This window comes from Stegostoma tigrinum, chromosome 3, assembly GCF_030684315.1.
Source record: "Stegostoma tigrinum isolate sSteTig4 chromosome 3, sSteTig4.hap1, whole genome shotgun sequence".
Taxonomy (NCBI): domain Eukaryota; kingdom Metazoa; phylum Chordata; class Chondrichthyes; order Orectolobiformes; family Stegostomatidae; genus Stegostoma; species Stegostoma tigrinum.
Genome location: NC_081356.1, coordinates 2,095,654 through 2,115,300, shown reverse-complemented (window position 1 = coordinate 2,115,300; position 19,647 = coordinate 2,095,654). Strand labels below are relative to the sequence as shown.

Here is a 19,647-nt window from a genome sequence, read left to right as displayed (position 1 = left end):
ATGATATCTTAGTAGAAGCTATGGGTATCTTGCAGATATTTTAAGTTGCTTTTTAAATTACACTTCTGGTTAGGGTACTTCATACTGAAAATATTTTCTGACAGCTTTTTATTTGTTGAGACTTGAAAGGTAAAATGCTAAAGGTTTCTGATGAAGGGTCTAGGCCCGGAACGTCAGCTTTTGTGCTCCTAAGCTGCTGCTTGGCCTGCTGTGTTCATCCAGCTTCACACTTTATTAACTAAAGGTTAATAGCCTGTTTTTAATTTTGTAGCAGGAAAAATAGTTAATAGAATAGTTAGCTAACAAGCAGATCTCAGTATGTGCCTTCATTTCATGCATGCTCAATGCATACCTCACCCCCAACCAGGTGTAACACAAGGGAGATATACAATTAAGTTGCCTAATGTACCACTCAATGAATTGCAATTGTTGCATAATAGTTTGACAAAGGCAACTAATTCAAGTGTACTTTTATTTAAATGCAGAGCTTCATTTAAATGCAGAAGTGACTTCACAGATGTTAGCTCAATATATGGTGTGAATAATCTTTATAGATTTAAAACATTAACTAACTGCATCCTTGACCCTGACGCTATACTGTGCCAATCTCACATTCTAGACCATTAGATCTATTATCATGACGTAATACAATACAATTTTGTCCTTATGTGACTATTTTTACCTTCACGAGAATCTCCGATGCCAGGGATTGTACCATGTCCAAATGGACACAGATCTTGGAAAGCAACTGCAAAAGAGGTAACATTCATTTTAAAAATTATTTCAACTCATAAAATGCATGCAAAAATTGGAATTATTTTGTTTCCATGACATTTATAGGATTGCTCACTTAAATTAAATCTAAATCATAATTGGTCGATTTGTGAAATATTATTGTGCGTTTGGTAGTCCACAGGCAATGACTTCTCTGTTTAATTTGACGATATATACATGTTATGGTAAATAGCAGGAATGAAAGAGCAACAGCGCTGATCATTATAATTGTCTTCAAAAGACTAAAACAGTTTGGACTATCCATTTTTAAAAGGGATAAGTAAACAGGTTGCTTATCTAAGCATATGTGACAGCACGCAGGAAACAAAAGATATTGCGAGAATACTACCTGAAGGTGAAAGGAGTCCATCCACAAGGTAAAAATCACATGAGAAAAATCAGCAGGCAGGTGAGGAAGTTCTGCTTCATACAGGCAGTGAGCTACAGATGAAGTGAGCTTTTAGATAATGTAGAGCAAGCGAAAATCCTGGAATCACTTAATGGTTTCGTTAATGGTCTTTCTGGGAAGATAGACCATTATTAAAAATTTGTTCTCGAATCTGTCGTTAAGGATTTTATAGTGCAGCATTTAGAAGGTAATGGCAGGATCAGACAGCGTAAGCATTGATTTACGAAGGGGAAATCATGCTTGACAAATTTGTTGGAATTCTATTGAGATGTAAGGAGTAGAGTTGACAAGGGGGAGCCAGTCAATGTAGTATATATGGATTTCCAGAAAGTGTTTGACAAAGTCCCACATAAGAGATTATTGTGTAAGATTAAAGCACATGGGATTGGGGAAAGTGTATTGAGATAAATAGAAAACTGGTTGGCAGAGCGAAAACAAAGGGTTGGAATTAATGTGTCCTTTTCAAATTGGCAGGCAGTAACTAGTGGGGTACCACAGGGTTCAGTGTTGGGACTCCAGTTATTCAATATATATATTAATTATTTAGATGTGGGAACAAAATCTAAAATCTCTAAGTTTGCAATGATACCAAGTTGGGTGGGAGGGTGAACTGTGACAAGGATGCAGAGATCCTTCAGCATGATCTGGGCAGGTTGAGAGTGGGGCAATTCAATGGTACATGCAATATATGACCCCAGTGAAATCATCTCCACAGACAATATGCTCAAACCATTAGACCTTTGCCTCACCATCCACTTCACTTTCAACGGCCAAACATCCGAACAAATCAACGGGACACCCATGGGATCACCAATCTCCGGACTCATAGCCGAGGCAGTGATGCAAGACCAGAAAGGATGGCCCTTCTGCAAATCCAACCAAAACTATGGATACGCTATGTGGTCGACACCTTTGTCCTCATTAAACGGAACAAACCAGAGGAGACACACAAACTTACAAATAACACCTTTACCAGAATAAACTTACAAATAACACGTTTACCAGAATAAAATTCACCAGAGAGGAGAAGAACAAACAGCTCCCATTCCTGGATGTCATGGTAGAGCGCAAGACAAATGGGGAACTCCAAATAAAAGTACACCGAAAACCAACACACATAGACCAGGTGAACTTCAACAGTAACCATCCTGGCACACACAAACGAAGTGAGAACACTATTTAAAAGGGCAACAACACACTGCAGCAACATGGAACTAAGCCAAGAGGAGGAGGAATACCTCTTCCAAGTGTTCAAGGATAATGGATATCCAAAGAACTGGGTCAGAAGATGCTGACACGAACAACATCAGAAAGATACCACACTCCCTGACACACTCATCATACTACCCTACACCAGGAACACGTCAGAACTCACCACAAGACTTCTACGACCGCTGGAATCAGAGTGGCACACAAACCCACATCAACCCTACGACAACTGCTCACCTGAACTAAAGACCCATTCCCCGCCATGGACAGGACCAATGTCATCTACAAGATCCCCCGCACAGACTGTGAGAAACACAACATTGGACAAACAGGAAGGAAACTAACAAGAGTACTTGAACACCACTGGCTACAAGAAGACACGGCCAAAACTCACTCATCTCAATCCACATGGACAAGGAGAACCATCAATTCGACTGGGACAACACCAAAATCCTGGGACAGGCTAGGCAGAGACAAGCACGAGAATTCCTAGAAGCCTGGCACTCCACGAAGCATGCTATTAATAAACACATTGAACTCACCCCTATATACATTCCACTACGGAAGAAAACTGGAAGTGAGGCAATCCATCTTAACGGGCCCCAGAGTTTAAAAACCAGGCGGGAAAATACACTGACACTTCATTGGAGGCTGCACTGAGGATGTTACCCAGAAGGCTAATGAAACGTCCGAGGAACAACAAACCAGCTTGGCAAGCCAACCAACCTCAACACGCACAACCCAAGCTACAAATCTACTCCAAATCCTTAGATGCAGTATAATTTGGATGAACGTAAGGTTATTCACTTTGGAAGCAAAAACAAGGTGGCAGATTACAACCTGAATGGCTGTGTTGGGAGAAGGGAGTGTGCAAAGGGACCTGGGTGTCCTTGTGCACCAGTTGCTGAAGGTAAGCGTGCAGGTGCAGCAGGTGGTAAAGAAGGCAAATGGTATGTTGGCCTTCATTGAGAGAGGTTTCGAGCACAGGAGCAGGGATGTGTTGTTACAGTTATATAGGGCCTTGGTGAGATCACACCTAGAATATTGTGTGCAGTTTTGGTCTTTTTTTCTGAAGAAGGATACTCTTGCTCTTGAGTGCAACGAAGGTTTACCAGGCTGATTCCAGGGATGGCGGGTCTGACATATGAGGAGAGATTGCCTGGGTTAGGGTTGTTTTCACTGGAGTTCAGATGAATGAGGGGCGAGGTTTCATGGAGACTTATAAAATTCTAACAGGACTAGACAGGGTAGAATCAGGGAGGATGTACCCCAATGGTGGATGTGTTCAGAATCAGGGGTCACAGTCTGAGGATTCAGGGTAGACCATTTAGGATGGAGATGAGGAGACATTTCTTCACCTAAAGAGAGGTGGTCCTTTGTAATTCATATTACCACAGGAAGTTGTTGACGCCAAAACATTGAACATATTCAAGAGGTGGCTGGATATAGCACTTGGGGCAAATGGGATCAAAGGTTATGGGGAGAAAGCAGGATTAGGCTATTGAGGTGGACGATCAGCCATGATCATGATGAATGGAGGAGCAGGGTCGAAGGCCCGAATGGCCTCCTTCTGCTCCTATCTTCCATGTTTCTATGTAGGCATTGCAAGCTGGGCCAGTATTTCTTGCTGATTGCTAACCTCCCTTCAGTCAGTAGCTTTGAGCTACCTTCTTGCATAATTGCAGCCCATTAACTTTAGATACATCCATAGGGCTGTTATGGAGGGAGTTCCAGGAATTTGACCCAGCAACACTGAAGGAACAATGATATATGTCTGAATCTGGGTTGGGGATGGTTTGGATAAAAATTTGGTATTCCATGTCTCTCCTGCCCTTGTCATTTTAGCTGAGAGTGTTCATGGTTTGGAAGATGCTGTCCAAGGAATCTTACTGAGTTTCTGCCGTAGATGGAACACACTAGTGCTGCCATGCGTCAGTGGTGAAATGAATAAATGTTGAAAGTGGTAGATGGTGTGCTAAACAAGTGGACTATTTTGACCTGGGTTGTGTGGATCCTCTTGAGGGTCGTTGCAGCTGAACTGGGGATTATTCCATCACAATATTGACTTGTGTCTTGTCGATAGGCTTTACAGAGTCTGAAGCTGAGTTACTTGCTGCGGAATTCACAACTTCTGACCTGCTTTTGTAGCCACTGGATTAATGTAGCTGATTCAATTTAATTTCTGGTCAATGTTAATCACTAGAATGCTGATAGTAGGAATTAAGTGATGGTAATACATTGACTGTAAAAAAGAGATAGTAAGATGCTGTCTTGTTTGAGATCAGCATTGCGTGCATCTGTGATGTGAATGTTACTTGTCAATTATCAGCCCAAACCTAGACATCGTTCAGATTTCGATGCTTCAGCATTTGAGGAGACGTGAAATGTACTGAACACTGTGCAATCATAAGTAACAATTCTCACTTCTAATTTTATCATGGAGGAAAGACCATTGATGAAAAGCTGAAGATGTCTGGGCAAACCCTGCTATTCAGGTACTCGTGTAGAGATGTCCTGAGACTCAGTTGATCAATTTCCAATGACCATAACTATCTTCCTTTTCTAAGTATGCCTTCAAACATGGGAGAGTTTTCCCCATGATTTCCATTGACTCTAGTTTTGCGACGGGTCCATGCTGCCACACTCTGTCTCACACAAATACTGTCCTGAGGTCATGGGGAGTTGTTGCACTTCCTCATTCCTGTCAATTTTTTTAATATTGTAAGCTTAATATTAGATATTGAAAATATCTGAGAATAGATTATTTGAATTGATAAATGTAGAACTATGTGGCCAAATTCCCAAAACGCAGTTATAGAATCATATAGTTGTACAGTATGGAAACAAACCCCTCAGTCCAACTCATCCACACCAGGCAGATATCCTAAACTGACCTAGTTCCACTTTCCAGCATTTGGCTGACATCCCTCTCAACCTTTCCTATTCATACACCTATCCAGGTGTCTCTTAAATGACCTTATCGTACCCACCTCCACCACTTGCTCTGGCAGCTCATTCCATACATGCACCACTCTCTGCATGAAAAAGTTGCCCCTCAGGTCCATTTCAAATCTTCTCCCTCGCACATTAAACCTATGCCCTTTAGTTTTTGGCTCCCCTACCCTGGGAAAAAGTCCTTTGTTTTTTGTCCTCATTATTTTATAAACCTCTACGAGGTCACCCCCCAGCTTCTGATGCTCCAGGGACAAAAGCCCCAGCCTATACACCCTCTCCCTAAACCCAAAGCTCAAATTCTCCCATCTGGCAACATCTTTGTAAATTTTTTCTGAACTGTTTCAAGTCTAGCAACATCTTTCCCATAGCAGGGAGACCAGAACTAAATGCAGTATGCCAAAAGGGGCCTCATCTCATACAACTGCAACATGACATCCCAACTCAGATACTCAATGTTCTGACCAATGAAGGCAAGTGGGCTAATGCCTTCTTCACCATCCTGTGACTCCACTTTCAAATAACTATGCACCTGCATCCCTCGGTCTCTTTGTTTGGCAACCCTCACCAGAGCACTACCATTAATTATATAAGTCCTGCCCTGATTTGCCTTACCAGAATACAGCGCCTCACATTTATCTAAATTAAAATCCATCCATCATGCTTCATCCCATTGGCTTATCTGATTGACGTCCTGCTGTACTATGAGATATAATGGGAACTGCAGATGCTGGAGAATTCCAAGATAATAAAATGTGAGGCTGGATGAACACAGCAGGCCAAGCAGCAGGAGATGCTGCTTGGCCTGCTGTGTTCATCCAGCCTCACATTTTATTATCTTGTACTATGAGATAATTTTCTTCACTGTTCACTACACCATCAATTTTGGTGTCATTTGCAAACTGATTAACCATACCTCCCATATTCACATCCAAATCATTTATATAAATGACGAAAAATAGTTCACCCAGCGCCAATCCTTGTGGCATCCTGGTGGTCCCAGGCCTCTACCAGTCCGAAAAACAGCACTCTACTACCAGAGAGAAAGTAGGAACTGAGGATGCTGGAGTCTGAGACAACAAGGTTTAGAGCTGGAGGAACACAGCAGGCCAGGCAGCATCAGAAGAACAGGAAAGCTGATGTTTCAGTTCTGGACCCTTCTTCAGAAATGGGTCCAGACCCGAAATATCAGCTTTCCTGCTCTTCTGATGCTGCCTGGCCTGCTGTGTTCCTCCAGCTCTAAACATTGTTAACTCTACTACCACTCTTTGTCTCCTACTTTCAAGATAATTTTGTCACCAACTGACCAGTCCCCCCTGGATTGCATGTGATCTGACCTTACTAACAAGTCTACCATGCAGAACCTTGCTGAACACTTTGCCTTCATCAATCTCCTTTGTTACATCTTCAAAAAACTCAACCAAGTTGGTGAGATTGGATTTTCCATGCCCAATGCTATGTTGACTATCCCTAATCAGTCCTTGCCTTTCCAAATGAATGTAAATCCTCTCCTTCAGAATCTGATATGCAAAGCTGGAAATTAGAGCACATTTATGAGTGATACATTTAAATTCCTCTTGAAATACTTCTACCAAAATTAATGTTACATGAGATCAGTGAGCTAAACTAGGCATGATGCATTGTGAGGACAATGTACTTTACCTTCTCCATCCTTGGGGCAGAGTTCACAGGGATCTCCCCATCCCTCTCCTGGCATTTTACTGCAACAACATTTTGCTTTGGTTGTATTGGAAGGCTTTGCCACTGAACACTTCCCATTCTCAAACTTAGTGAAACAGAAGCTTTTGCGTGTATCTAGCGGAGACAGATCAAATGGGTGTCAATTTCAAGCCAGAGCAATGAAAAGCCATCTTTTACACACCATGCACAAATTAAAGCTCTGGTTACTCAAAAGATGAAGCTGCAGACCTTTTATGTTGAATCTTTTAAAACTATGCACTTGGAAATTCTCCATAGTAGAAGATTAGTCAAAGTCCTGGAGACATGTTTTAAAATGTCAATTTATGATTTTTCTCCAGGTTTCCCATTCAGATTGCAGTTGATGATTTGAAGAACTCAATGTCAGTTGAGTGACATCTGACAAATAGTTTATTCTAATTTAACCTCAAAAGATCTCCACCTTTTGAACGTACTTATACATCAACAACACACAATCAGAGGCTAGACGCCCAGGTTAGATTTTTACAATCCATAATAACAAACGTTCAATAAATGCAGACTCACCGAAGCATCTACGCCCATTCTCTGACAGAATAAAGCCTGGTCGGCAGACACACCGGAAGCTGCCAGCAGTGTTTTCACAATTACCAAATAGGCAGATATTTGGATCTTCCTCACATTCATTTATATCTGCAGAACAGGAAGTAGTATTTGTCTGAACAATAGGGAAAAACATTTTGTACTGAGTTCAGTACACCAAAGACTGCAGTGCAGTTCTTAGATAAAGAAAGGACTATGAAGTGAAATCACTTTTGCAAAGAGCTCCCAATCATATGTTATTCAGTGAACTATTCATTCAGAGTTGCTAACTTATTTTCTCAGTAAGTAAAGGAAACACCTTCAGAAAGCAACTGAAGCAGTTCATTTTCTAAGTTAATTGAATGTTGACAAAAATTGCCAATTCTCAGCATAAACGTAGAAAAACACAAGCGAGGTGAACATGTCACATTTTAAGTCATGCGTGTCCCTTTTATGTGGACTTAAAATTGCATGACTGCCCTGAGAAAGATGATTTTTTTTATTTCAGCAGAAGTCTCTAGTGTATAGGACAGCAGAAATTAAAGATCCTCACCTATACAGTTTTCATTTTGCACTTCATACCCTGAAGGACAAATACATCTGTACGCACCGTCGAGGTTCTGGCAGGTCCCAGGGGCACATGATCCAGGAACTAACAAACATTCATTGACATCTTTCCAGAAAATAAGGAGAAATACAGTTACAGGCCTTGTGAAGAACCAAAATATCATTTCCAAGATTTTTAAAACCAGTTGTAAGATAACTGTTGTCGCACTCACCCATGCAGTTCTTCTTGTCAGGTGTAAGCTCATAGCCATCCTGACAAAAACAAGTGAAGGAGCCAATGCTGTTAAAACATTGTCCATTTCTACAGACTTGGCTAAACAGAGTGGCACATTCATCAATATCTGAGGGTATGATGAAGGATATATTTAGTTGAATATTATGCATTCACTCTCAGTTATTAGGTAAGTTTCTAACCAATTCAGTTAGCTATGCAACATAATTAAAATGTGAAACACAGAGCTAATTTATAAAGTAGTAGGAATCTCAAGTGTAGGGTTTAATTTCGCATTTCAGCTATCTAACATTTGCATACTGGAAAAGGAACTTGAAATTCTTATCAGACAGTCTTGAACTCCAACAAATGTTTGTTGGCTAGAATATTTCTTTGGGGTGGAAGTGAAAACTCTTGGGTGATACTAATAATCGGAACTATGGGAGGAAAGCAAAGCAAAAACACAATAGCCAACAAGAAACAGTTGATTTTTAATGTACAGTTGCAATGACTGGAAAATTACAAATGGTAACAATGGCTAGGAAATTCCTTGGTCCTGGTCTTGAGGTGTTATGTTACTGACAGAGCAGCAGAAACCCTGTCTATTTTAAACAGGAATCTACTGCACAGCCAATGAAGTAATTCCTTCAGAGTAATAATAAGTCCAAAGAATTTCTCAGATAATAACGACTGACATTTATTGAGGAATGATTTTCAAACAAGCATTGCAATTACTGCACAAGACAGTAAAGCATATTCTTTATTGTTTGACAAAGCCAAGGCTCTGACCAAAACGGATGAATCGAAAGATAAATTTTACACTTTCGCCACTCTTATCATCCTGATGTTTGTTTGGGAAGGCAAAAAATGGTTTGTCAAGTTTACATTAACAAATTATTTTTGTGTCCTAAAAGCTGCAATTTTCAGCCTTCCTATTTTAGTTAGGAGTATGGTTAATTTATGCACTATTTCTCATAATAAAATTTCTCCATTCCCTCAATGATTCTGTTTGTCCTATATCCTATCCTTTTATAGTTTGTAACACATTCTTATCGGTTATAGGTTTCATTGGCTTCATGTGGATATATTTATTTTCAAAATCTCATTGTCCCAAAAACATGTGGGTCTTAAAATGCTGATGTTTCGGGCCTAGACCCTTCATCAGAGGTCTAGGACCAAAACATCAGCTTTTATGCTCCTGAGATGCTGCTTGGCCTGCTGTGTTCATCCAGCTACACACTTTGTTATCTTGGATTCTCCAGCATCTGTAGTTCCCATTATCTCGGGTCTTAAAACTGGGCTTGCACACACTTAGTTCCTCTGACTGCATAAATTTCTTGCTGCTTATTTCTGGCAAGCATCCCAACAGAGTCCTTTACAATCACCAACATTCTTCCTCTTCACTTGCAGGAGAAGGTGCCATTCAAATTAAATAAAGAAGGACAGATGTGGAAAAGTTATGCTGACATGCCCTGAATCCCCTGAAGGAGGTGGTTGGCTACAGGAGAGCAGGACCTGGGGTATCTGAAATTGAAAGAGATGTTAAAGGTGATACTATAGTCTTTTCTCAGCTTTCACATCCTCATCCTGATATCTGGCATGTAGCACAAACTGCTGCTGACCATGAACCTCCTGATTCACATCCAAGCCCTCCTGTCACACCAATTCCTATTTTTCAGACATCTGATAAATGCAGCCTGCTTCTTCACAGTGGCCATAGGAGAATGAAAGAGAGCAAATAGCACAGCTTTGAGAACTAAACTCCGTCACTTAATCTGACACTTGCAGTCTCCAGCTCAGATACATGTGGTGCACAAGCTGTGGAGGGTGGTAGCAAGATGGGTATCAGACACGCTCAATCTTACCGACAAAAGACCCCAGACAGCAAGGGCAAAGGTTAACTCTGTCACTGATTCACCAGAAGATAGGATCGTTGATGGACTCTGTTACATCCAAATGAGGAGCTCAAAGGAGCCATATATAAGAGACCACTGATGGGTTCTGTGATGCTGGGTGAATGTGTTGGCGGTTTTGTTTTGCTATCAAGTATTGTGTTTTGAGCCTTGGAGATAAGCATATGTGATACACCATGCTCTTTGAGTACAGGAGCTTTTCTAATATATTATCTCACACTAACAGCATATTGCTTCAGTTTAGTTCCTTTTTCTCTGCAACCATAACTAGACTTGACCAAATAACACACAGTGGACAATCAACAACCTCTCAAAAACTGAACTATTATTGCCAAAAAGAAAACAAACTTGCCAACCAATCAGCATCCTTTTCCTTGTAATGTAAATTTTGATCAGTTGGAAGTTGGTATTCTTGTGTTTATCATCAAGAATACAAGATCAAAAGCTCCAGCAACATGTTTCTCTTTTTAGCAATATTCAAATTCTGTACCACCAAGTGAAAAACAAGTGAATACTATACCAAGGGGTAGGGAGGAGCTCTAGCTGATTGTGGTCAGTGCCACAGAGTTTAGCTTCTCTCCAGCCTCTGCTCCTTCTCTCTATTGTGTTGCAGTCCCAGAGGCTGTGCAGCTGCAGGCCCCATTACTGTCACAGACCAAATGTGGAGAGATCACCTTCTGGCCTGTCTGCCCTGTAAAGATTCTAGCAAATCCAGAAGTGCACTTAAGCACTTTCAAGAATGGTGCTGATACTTCTGGGCATTTAGCAATGCATCAAGTTGTAAAATATCACCTCACCTACACAATTTGGGTGCCTAGCACTTTAACATGTTAGTTGAGCACGCAGGTGCGGTATAAAGCATCTTTCTTGCAGAGCGATACAAGAATTATGCTGCATGTTTGTTCACTCTCCAAGTTAAGAATTTTGGAGCTATTCCAGTCAGTTGGGTTCAGTGAGGACAGGATTGTACCGACTCACAAGGCATGCCCTTGCATGCCACCTTCTGCTAAAAGAACGCTGTACAGCAAGTGGTCAACAGTGTGGGAGGGTCAGAGAGGATGGCACAAGACAACTGCAAGTGGCAGTGTGTGAGAGGCAATTACTTGTCTGTGGCCTTTTCCTGATAAGGTCTTTGGAAGGGCATAGATTTCCATCAGCTAAAGTTTACATTAACAAGTCAATTCTAACCCCGCTGCATAACACTAAATTCTATGTTGCAGTGGGGGAAAACATACAGGCTTTGTGGCTCACCCATGCAGTCATTATTGTGAGTTATCTCAAATCCTGGGAAGCAGAGACAATTGTATGATCCCACAGTGTTCTTGCAAGTTCCATTTCCACAAGGCTGTCGTTCACATTCATCAATATCTATCAATATAAAATCATTTGTTTAACACTAATCTGAACATGGATCTCTTTTACATATAAACATTGCTATGAGCATATTAGATAATATATATGACTCACATTATAAACATGGTGGGTGTGTGGCATGCATTTCTGGCAGTGGAAGTGCAGTCACTTTAGAGACTTTTAAGCAGCTCTTGGATAGGCACATGGATGATAGTATAATGTCGGGTATGCAGGCTAGTTTGATCTTAGTAGGATAATAAGTCAGCAGAACATCATGGGCCGAAGGGCCGGTACTGTGCTTTACTGTTCAATGTTCTATGCAAGAGCATAGAGCTGATCTTGGACATACAATACTCTATCCTTCATGGTAATGCCTATTAAAACTTCTGCCCTCAGTCCAGTGCTTTCTGACTTTATTCCCCAGTGGGACCACATTTGTTGCGATCCCTCATTAAGGAGGTGGAAAGGGGAGGAGGAGAAGGGGGAGATTTGTTTAGCATTGTTGGCTATTGCTGCCACAGACTCATGAGTCCACATTTCAACTCTTGTCCCCACCAGGTATCTCAACTTCCTCTTTGGAAAGGCTACGATGCTTTGACTGTAAAGATGATGCAGGAACATTCTTGCTCTAACTCTCCAAAAGGTAGATTTTCCAGAAGCAGGCCATTAAGAGGCCATTGATGAATTTGCTGTTGGATGAAAGTTGGAAAATTAGTTACAATCGGTGGGTCAGAAAGGCAGCAGCCCCACCAGAGCAAGTAGGCATTGCTATCATCAGACAGGGGCACAGGGGCACTTGAGGTCTCCTCTGTAGAGATTCAAATTCAATAAAATAAACATTTCAAGGTTACCCTTGCAGAAGATGTTCCCCAGGGGGCCCACAAATGGGCCACTTCTGTAAGTGATGACCAACCTGCTGAAGATCACTTGGAGATTGGATTGTGTCACCTCCTGAGGGCAAAGCTAATTTCAGAGAAATTCCTCCTGGCCCAGCCTCCAGGCCTGCACCTATGGGACCCGAATGATTCGCTTGATATTTTAGTCATCAACTCCAACAATTGACCACAAAGGAAAATTAATGTTCACATTGTTTATCTTATAATAACATTTGGCTTGCAACAACATGTAATTTTTAAGAACTTTATTCTGTAAACTGTTACATTTTTCATTTACTAAGTTGCAATCAATTATATCTAGTTATCACGGGTGACTTTAGCTAGTATCTAACAGACTCGCCAGCCAGTTTTTAAGTCTGGTGAAACCTACATAACATTAATGCTAAGACTGTCAGCAATGGTCCATTATGAAGTTAGCAGCTAATAGCCTCACTTACCCATGCACATGGTCTGATCAGGAGTCTGCTTGAAGCCATTGTGGCAGGTGCACCGATAACTTCCTTCCAAGTCAATGCAGTCACCGTGGCTACAGACATTTGGAATTTCCAGACACTCATTGCGATCTAAAGGAATTGTATAGTATTTTTTTTACTAGCTGAAAGGCTTAAATTTGAAAAGTTGCAAAGTTAAAAACAAAAGGTTGAATTTGTGTGGGGTTTCTCCCAAACTGACATTTTGCTCTTGATGCCTTTGAATTTCAAAAGATCTCCTGCTAAATGCAGGATGCATGATCTCAGGAGCCCTACTCAATCTTTTCATTATAGTTAACTGCTGTTCCATTTCAATATACCAATTAACAACATTTTAGCTTCCATCAAACCACACTGGCATATAGATGAAACCTATATAACACTGCTAAGAACACAAAGGATTGAAATTAGGATGTGGATATCTACTAAAAAGCTCTGTGAAGCACTTTCAAAGTCATTTATTTTAACCTGGTTAACACTTTGTGCTGATTGATTGTGTAGAAATTTCAAACTAACATTCTAACCCTTTCTTATGTTAATATCTTGCAGAACAATTTTGCTCTAAAAGATAAAAATGAAATTTTAAATCATTAATTTCTTCTAGTCAGTGAATTCTATTTTTTCCAAATTGTATTTTTCCCTTTACCATCTCACTGTTCTCTGAATTGCAGATTTCTGAACTAAGACAATGAAAAATCAGAATTCCTTCCGAAACTATTTATAATCTCACCATTCATGGACTTTACTCCAATTTATTTTTTCCACTCGCTGAGAACTAAAAGAATCAGACAGTTTAGAAACCCAGATATGGTCCCTATTATTTATAAGGTGGGATATTGATGTTAGGATCTCATTCCTCATTTCCACTATGTTTGTATCCAGCTGTACAAAGTCTCATTCGGGGCTATAGGGAACACTCTGTGATGACTGATGAACAGTAAAGGCTTAGAGTCTTTTTCCGAGGAGTCTTTTTCTGAGGATGAGGACTTCAGCTTGTACAAGGGGGCATAGCTACAAATTGAGGGGTGATAGATTTAAGACAGATGTCAGAGTCAGGTATTTTACTCAGAGAGTGGTAAGGGCGTGGAATGCCCTGCCTGCCAATGTAGTTAACTCAGCCACATTAGGGGTATTTAAACAGTCCTTGGATAAGCAGATGGATAATGATGGGATAGTGTAGGGGGAGGGACTTAGATTAGTTCACAGGACGGTGCAACATCGAGGGCCAAAGGGCCTGTTCTGTGCTGTATTGTTCTATGTTCTATGTTAGTAACTAGTCCTCAGACCCACACTCGTGAAGGGAGGAGAATTGGGAGTAAACGTGGAGTTGGTGGCTGGAAGGCAGGCAGGAGAATGACTTGATGATAATTATGAGGAAGAAATCATTAGTTTTGTAGTAATTAACCGGTCTTTACCTAAGATTTACCTGACGGCTAGCACTTGCATTCCTCCTGTCCCATAAACAGTGCTACATTAACGCAAGGAGAGCTGGCTTTTAGCAATACCGTAAAGGGACTCTGGTTTAGCTAAAATGGTGCTGGAGCTCTGATTCCAGAAGTCCCACCAATGGTCCAGGTCCCAGCACAGGGAGATGGTGCAGGGGTGCAGAAATATGTTTGCACATCCATACTTCACAGAGGCAGCTGCATAAATAAAAGTGCAGCTATCTTCAAGCAGATATGTTAGTGGGTTGTCTAAAATATAACTCCTGAACTTTAAATAATTGAGCACAAGTTCCAAAGCTGCTGGAATTATTTGCAGAGGGCTGGCATCCCTTTGGAAAGATGTCTACCTTTGGGATTCCTAAACGTAGACATGAAAATGTATAAAAATGGACTCAATGGAACTACCGAGCTTTCTGGTGACATAAGTTTGAAGGGTATCATATTATTAATGCGTCATAACTGACTACACAAACCTACTATTATCAGACTTGGGAACTTGTAAGTTCAGAGTTTCACTGACTGTTTTGAATCTTTGATATGGAGCTATGAATCCAAAATGCCTTATCATAAGGGATTAAGCACTTAAATGGAATTTTAAAAATTAGATTAAATACATTGAATAGGTTTTAATGATTGAGTGCTTTTAAAATAGTGCAGCCGTCAATATACATTTAGAACTTTATTTTAGCTCCTCTAATCTTGGCTATGGAGGTCTGCCCATGGTGGATAATAGGTGAGTTGGCACAGAGTTTGTTATGCCAAAAGTAGGTGAGTGGGATCATGTGTTGGCATGAGTTGGCACCAGGTTGACATAGGAACAATAGAGGGATATGGGTTGAGTAGAGGGACGTACATTGGCATGGAGGGTATGAGGGGTGGTGAATAGGGGCCATGAAGCTGCATGAGTTGGTAAGAATGAGATATGGCAGTGTATTGGTTGGAGGGCACTGTGCTTGAAGGATATGAGAGATAGCGGGTTACTGCTGGAACCAAGTCCCTGATCACCAAGGTGACAGCCTTTCAGAGTCCACCTTTACATCCAGCAGTCCTGTGGCTGCCTCCAGTCTGTTTCTGGACATGGTGGGATCAACTCCCATCAATAACCAGCTCTCAGAATGAAAGGTACCTCATCTGTCCCACTTTCTGCAGAGGCAGGTTCATGATTGAGAAATACTAGCGAGTTTTGAGAAGATTTGTAGCTCAGGTTGAGGTTCTCGATGTGAGTTTGCTCGCTGAGCTGGAAGGTTCGTTTTCAGACGTTTCATCACCATTCTAGGTAACATCATCAGTAAGCCTCCGATGAAGTGCTGGTGTTATGTCCTGCTTTCTATCTATCTGTTTAGGTTTCTTTGGGCTGATGATGTCATTTCCTGTGTTGGTGATGTCATTTCCTATTCTTTTTCTCAGAGGATGGTAGATTGGCTCCAAATCAATGTGCTTGTTGATGGAGTTCCGGTTAGAATGCCGTGCTTCTAGGAATTCTCGTGCGTGTCTCTGTTTGGCTTGTCCTAGGAAATACTCACGATGCTGTGCTCCAGTTTAGGAGCAAAAATTCAGCCCTTATTTGTGGGATCTAGCTGCATACAGGAATCTTGAATTCCCTGCATGAATTGAAAGTCTTTCATGAAGGATCAACTTTAGATTACTGTAAAAATATTAGGAAAGTGGTCTCATTTAAATATTATAATCTTAGAGCTGCTACCCCCAACCAGGTTGCTTAGACACCCCAGTATACACTTTGGCTAATATTAAACCAATTAATAGTCAGTTTATTTGGCACTCAATTGGTCCGAGATAATAGGAAGTAAAAACAGGGTAGATAAAGATAAACTATTTCCACTGGTTGGTCATTCCAGGCGATTGGGGCAAGGTCTGAGAGTTAGGGCCAGGCCCTTCAGGAGTGATGTTACAAAGCACTTCTACATATAAAGGGTGGTGGATATTTGGAAGTCTTTTCCAGAAATGGCAGTAGATATTGGATCAGATGTTAATTTTAAATCTGTGAGAGATAATTTCATGTTAAGCAAAGGTATTAATAGAAATCAGCCAAAGGGAGGCACATGGAGTTAGGCCACAGCCCAATGATCTCATTGAATGGTGGAACAGGCTCAAGGGGCTGAATGACCTACTCCTGTTCCTATTAAACGTTTATAAATCAATTTGGCTGGGCAGTATCAAGTTCAATGAGGTCTGACTCTTTACTTACCACAACTGGGGCATGACCTTAAAATGCAACAGGACTGAGGGCATAATGAGTATCGTTGTCACCAAGACTAAAACTATCTAATCAGCTGGCTCTGTTGTTTCCCCAGTCCCAACCACTCCTCATGCTCTCTCCCTTGCTGTGGTCCAAGCCACTTGTTTCTCTACAACTTCTTTGTCATTTCCCTTGATATTATTTCTCAGATTCTCTCTCCTGAGAGACACACTTCCAGCTCTTCTGGCTGTATTCCCAGTAAAATACCCTTCCATACCCAGCTGCCACTTACATTCCCTGTGCTTGCAAACGTTAACTTTTCTCTTAAAGCCTTGCCTCGCTGTCTTCGCCACTTTAACTTTTCTTTGCTCTGCAAACACCAATCAATATCCTCTTTGACACTATCCACAATGCATTTCCCTCAGCGTTTCTCTCAGCCTCTCGGCAGTATTTTATACAGTTGGCCAATGTCCCATATTGTTCAGAGCAGAGAAACTGTCCTTGCTGAGTAGCCAGATCATGTACAGCAAAGGCTTCTCCTAGTGTATTGCACTGCTCCTCTGCAGTACTATTGTTTCCGTGAGGATAATCCTGTGCCCTATCCATGATCCATCATCACCATCATGCTGCCCTTTTGGTTACACCATATGCGCACACAGGGTCATCTTTCACATGCTCACTGGTGACACACAAATCCCACCTCTGCACCACTTCGTTTGACCCACCTGTTGTCTCAATGTACTCAAACTGCTTGTCCAAGATCAGTGATGGATTTCTCTATTTCACGCGCTAAACACCGACAAAACAGAAGTGTTTGTGCTCAGCCTTCTCCACTGAACCCTACCATACTGCCAATTTCAACTTCCCCTCCAGCCACTGGTGATTGTAAGTTTGGTGTCCTGGTCAAGTCTGTGATGACCTTCTGTTCACATATCTTCTCCATGAGAAAGATCACTCCTTCCACTTTCATTGTATCATTTGCCTCTGCCCACAGCTCAGGCCAGCTGCTGCTGAAACTCTCATTCATTATTTCCAGGCAAAATGATTCCAACGATCTCTTGGCCATCTTCCCATCCTTTCTGAATTTTATCTTCCTCAGAATTCAGCTGCCTAATTTCTTAATCATTCATTATTGCAGTCCCATGCTCATCCAGTCTCAGACACTAACCCGACAAATTCAAAATGCTCATCCTCAAGTTTACATTTCTTTTTAGTTTCACACCACGCTACCTTTAAAGTTTCACTCAGTCCTATGAAGACTGTTCCTTCAAATGTTCTGTTCTTCTCAAATCTGAATTGTTGTACATCCCACAGGCTCATCCACTTCCTTCGCATTATAGGCGTATCATCAGTCACCTCAGCTGTTGATTCTGGAATTTCCCTCCCTAAGCTCTCCTGAATAACAGTCGCATTGACTAAGCTTTTGGTCATCCTTACTAACTCCCACTTCTTTGACTCGGTGCCTTTTATTTTGACTATGTCTCTGTGAAGCAACATGGGATGATTTTCTACAGTGAAGGAGCTATTTCAATGCAAGTCACAGTTGTAGCAATATACAAACAACATGCCCACCACCCTGCCTACTGGTTGATAAGGATGTGGATGCACTAGAATGGTTCAAGAAGCTGGCTCAACTTCATCTTCTCGGGGCAATTAGGGATGTTGACAACTGTTGGCCTGGCCAGTGACACTCACATTCTGTTGATGAATAAAAAAAGTCCAAGAATGAAACTTAATTTTCACCAGAAGATGTTGTATTACTGAATAAGTCCTTACCAATGCAAGCTCCATTAGGTGCTAGTTTATATCCGGCAGAACATTCACAGCGGTAACTGCCAGGAATGTTAATACAATCTGCATTGCGTTGGCAAAGATTGTCTCCATTACTGCATTCATCAATATCTAAAACAAAGACAAAAATACTGTCTGTAATGTCTCAAAAGTTGAGATAGCAGTAATACAACACTGAAAAGTTAAAAAGGCTATGGAGATTGGAATGCTGAAAATATAGCAGACTGTAACTAAAACAGAGCATCATAACCAGAAATACAATACAGTAAATAAAGCTGTTTATATTTCATGTTTACCAAGTTCAATTTTAAATCTGAATACTGTAAATGGAGCAGACATTATGACTCAGGCCTCAGGACGAGGGGAAACAATCATCATGCTGTAACCAGGTTAATGGGGTAAATCTAATATTGGGGGCTGATGTTCATGTAAATGAGACTTGGCTGCAGACATCAGATGGGCAGTTTTCCAACACAACTCATTGGTGAAGAGGCAGGAATGTTTGTATGTCTGCAACTGCCTCATTTAACAGCTGCACCTTTCCCCATGGAACGTTATCATCGGGGAAATGAGTACGAACAGGAAAGAAGGTGCTTGAATGTTGAGGGAGAAGGTGGAATAGAAAGCATTGAGTACGCTGTGATTTTGAGGAAAGGCAAAGGAACAAAAATGATTTTCCAGTATGAAGCCAGCATGGGAGCTCAGATCAATGAAGATCCTGTCTTTGCATCTATAAAGAAGTTAATTATTGTTTCAGATTTGAGCTTTGGATGCCTTTTTTTTTGCTAAGGCCGATATGGTTGGTGGTACATTTCTGGACTGTAATGACCCCTCGGGTTAGCCACAATCCTACTGAGTGACATAGCTGGCTTGAGAGGCTGAATGGTCTAATCCTGTTCCTACTTCTTAGAGAAGACAACTCCTGCCTGCCACACTGGATGCTTTGACATTTGGCTGGCATGGAAACAAATTGGACGATGTCATCATATGGTGTTTTCTCACAGTCAGAATGTCAGTATGACTTTAATAGACAAGGTTATATCATCATTGCATCTTATCACGTCATCTGAGGGTCTAAAGATCTCTTATGCCATTTTACCCAAGGATTAACTGATCATGTGTCGCACTATTAGAAATGTGCTCTTCCTCTATAATCAAATTGCCCATGCTTTCCCAGACACTTACGTGCCTGTGAATGTAA

The 19,647-nt window shown here is 41.2% G+C and overlaps 1 protein-coding gene across 1 annotated transcript in view; it reads right to left on the bottom strand.

Moving 5' to 3' along the window:
• The window catches only part of LOC125450677 (fibrillin-2), a 343,642-nt gene that overhangs the window by 52,453 nt on the left and 271,542 nt on the right, over window positions 1-19,647 (bottom strand). Inside the window, exons 44-51 of the mRNA XM_059642692.1 lie at window positions 18,432-18,557; window positions 12,981-13,106; window positions 11,546-11,662; window positions 8,383-8,511; window positions 8,157-8,276; window positions 7,589-7,714; window positions 7,007-7,159; window positions 683-748 (exon numbers count right to left, since the gene is read on the bottom strand). Of these exons, the coding sequence (XP_059498675.1) occupies window positions 683-748; window positions 7,007-7,159; window positions 7,589-7,714; window positions 8,157-8,276; window positions 8,383-8,511; window positions 11,546-11,662; window positions 12,981-13,106; window positions 18,432-18,557 (963 nt within the window). The remainder of the gene's footprint in view (window positions 1-682; window positions 749-7,006; window positions 7,160-7,588; window positions 7,715-8,156; window positions 8,277-8,382; window positions 8,512-11,545; window positions 11,663-12,980; window positions 13,107-18,431; window positions 18,558-19,647) is intronic.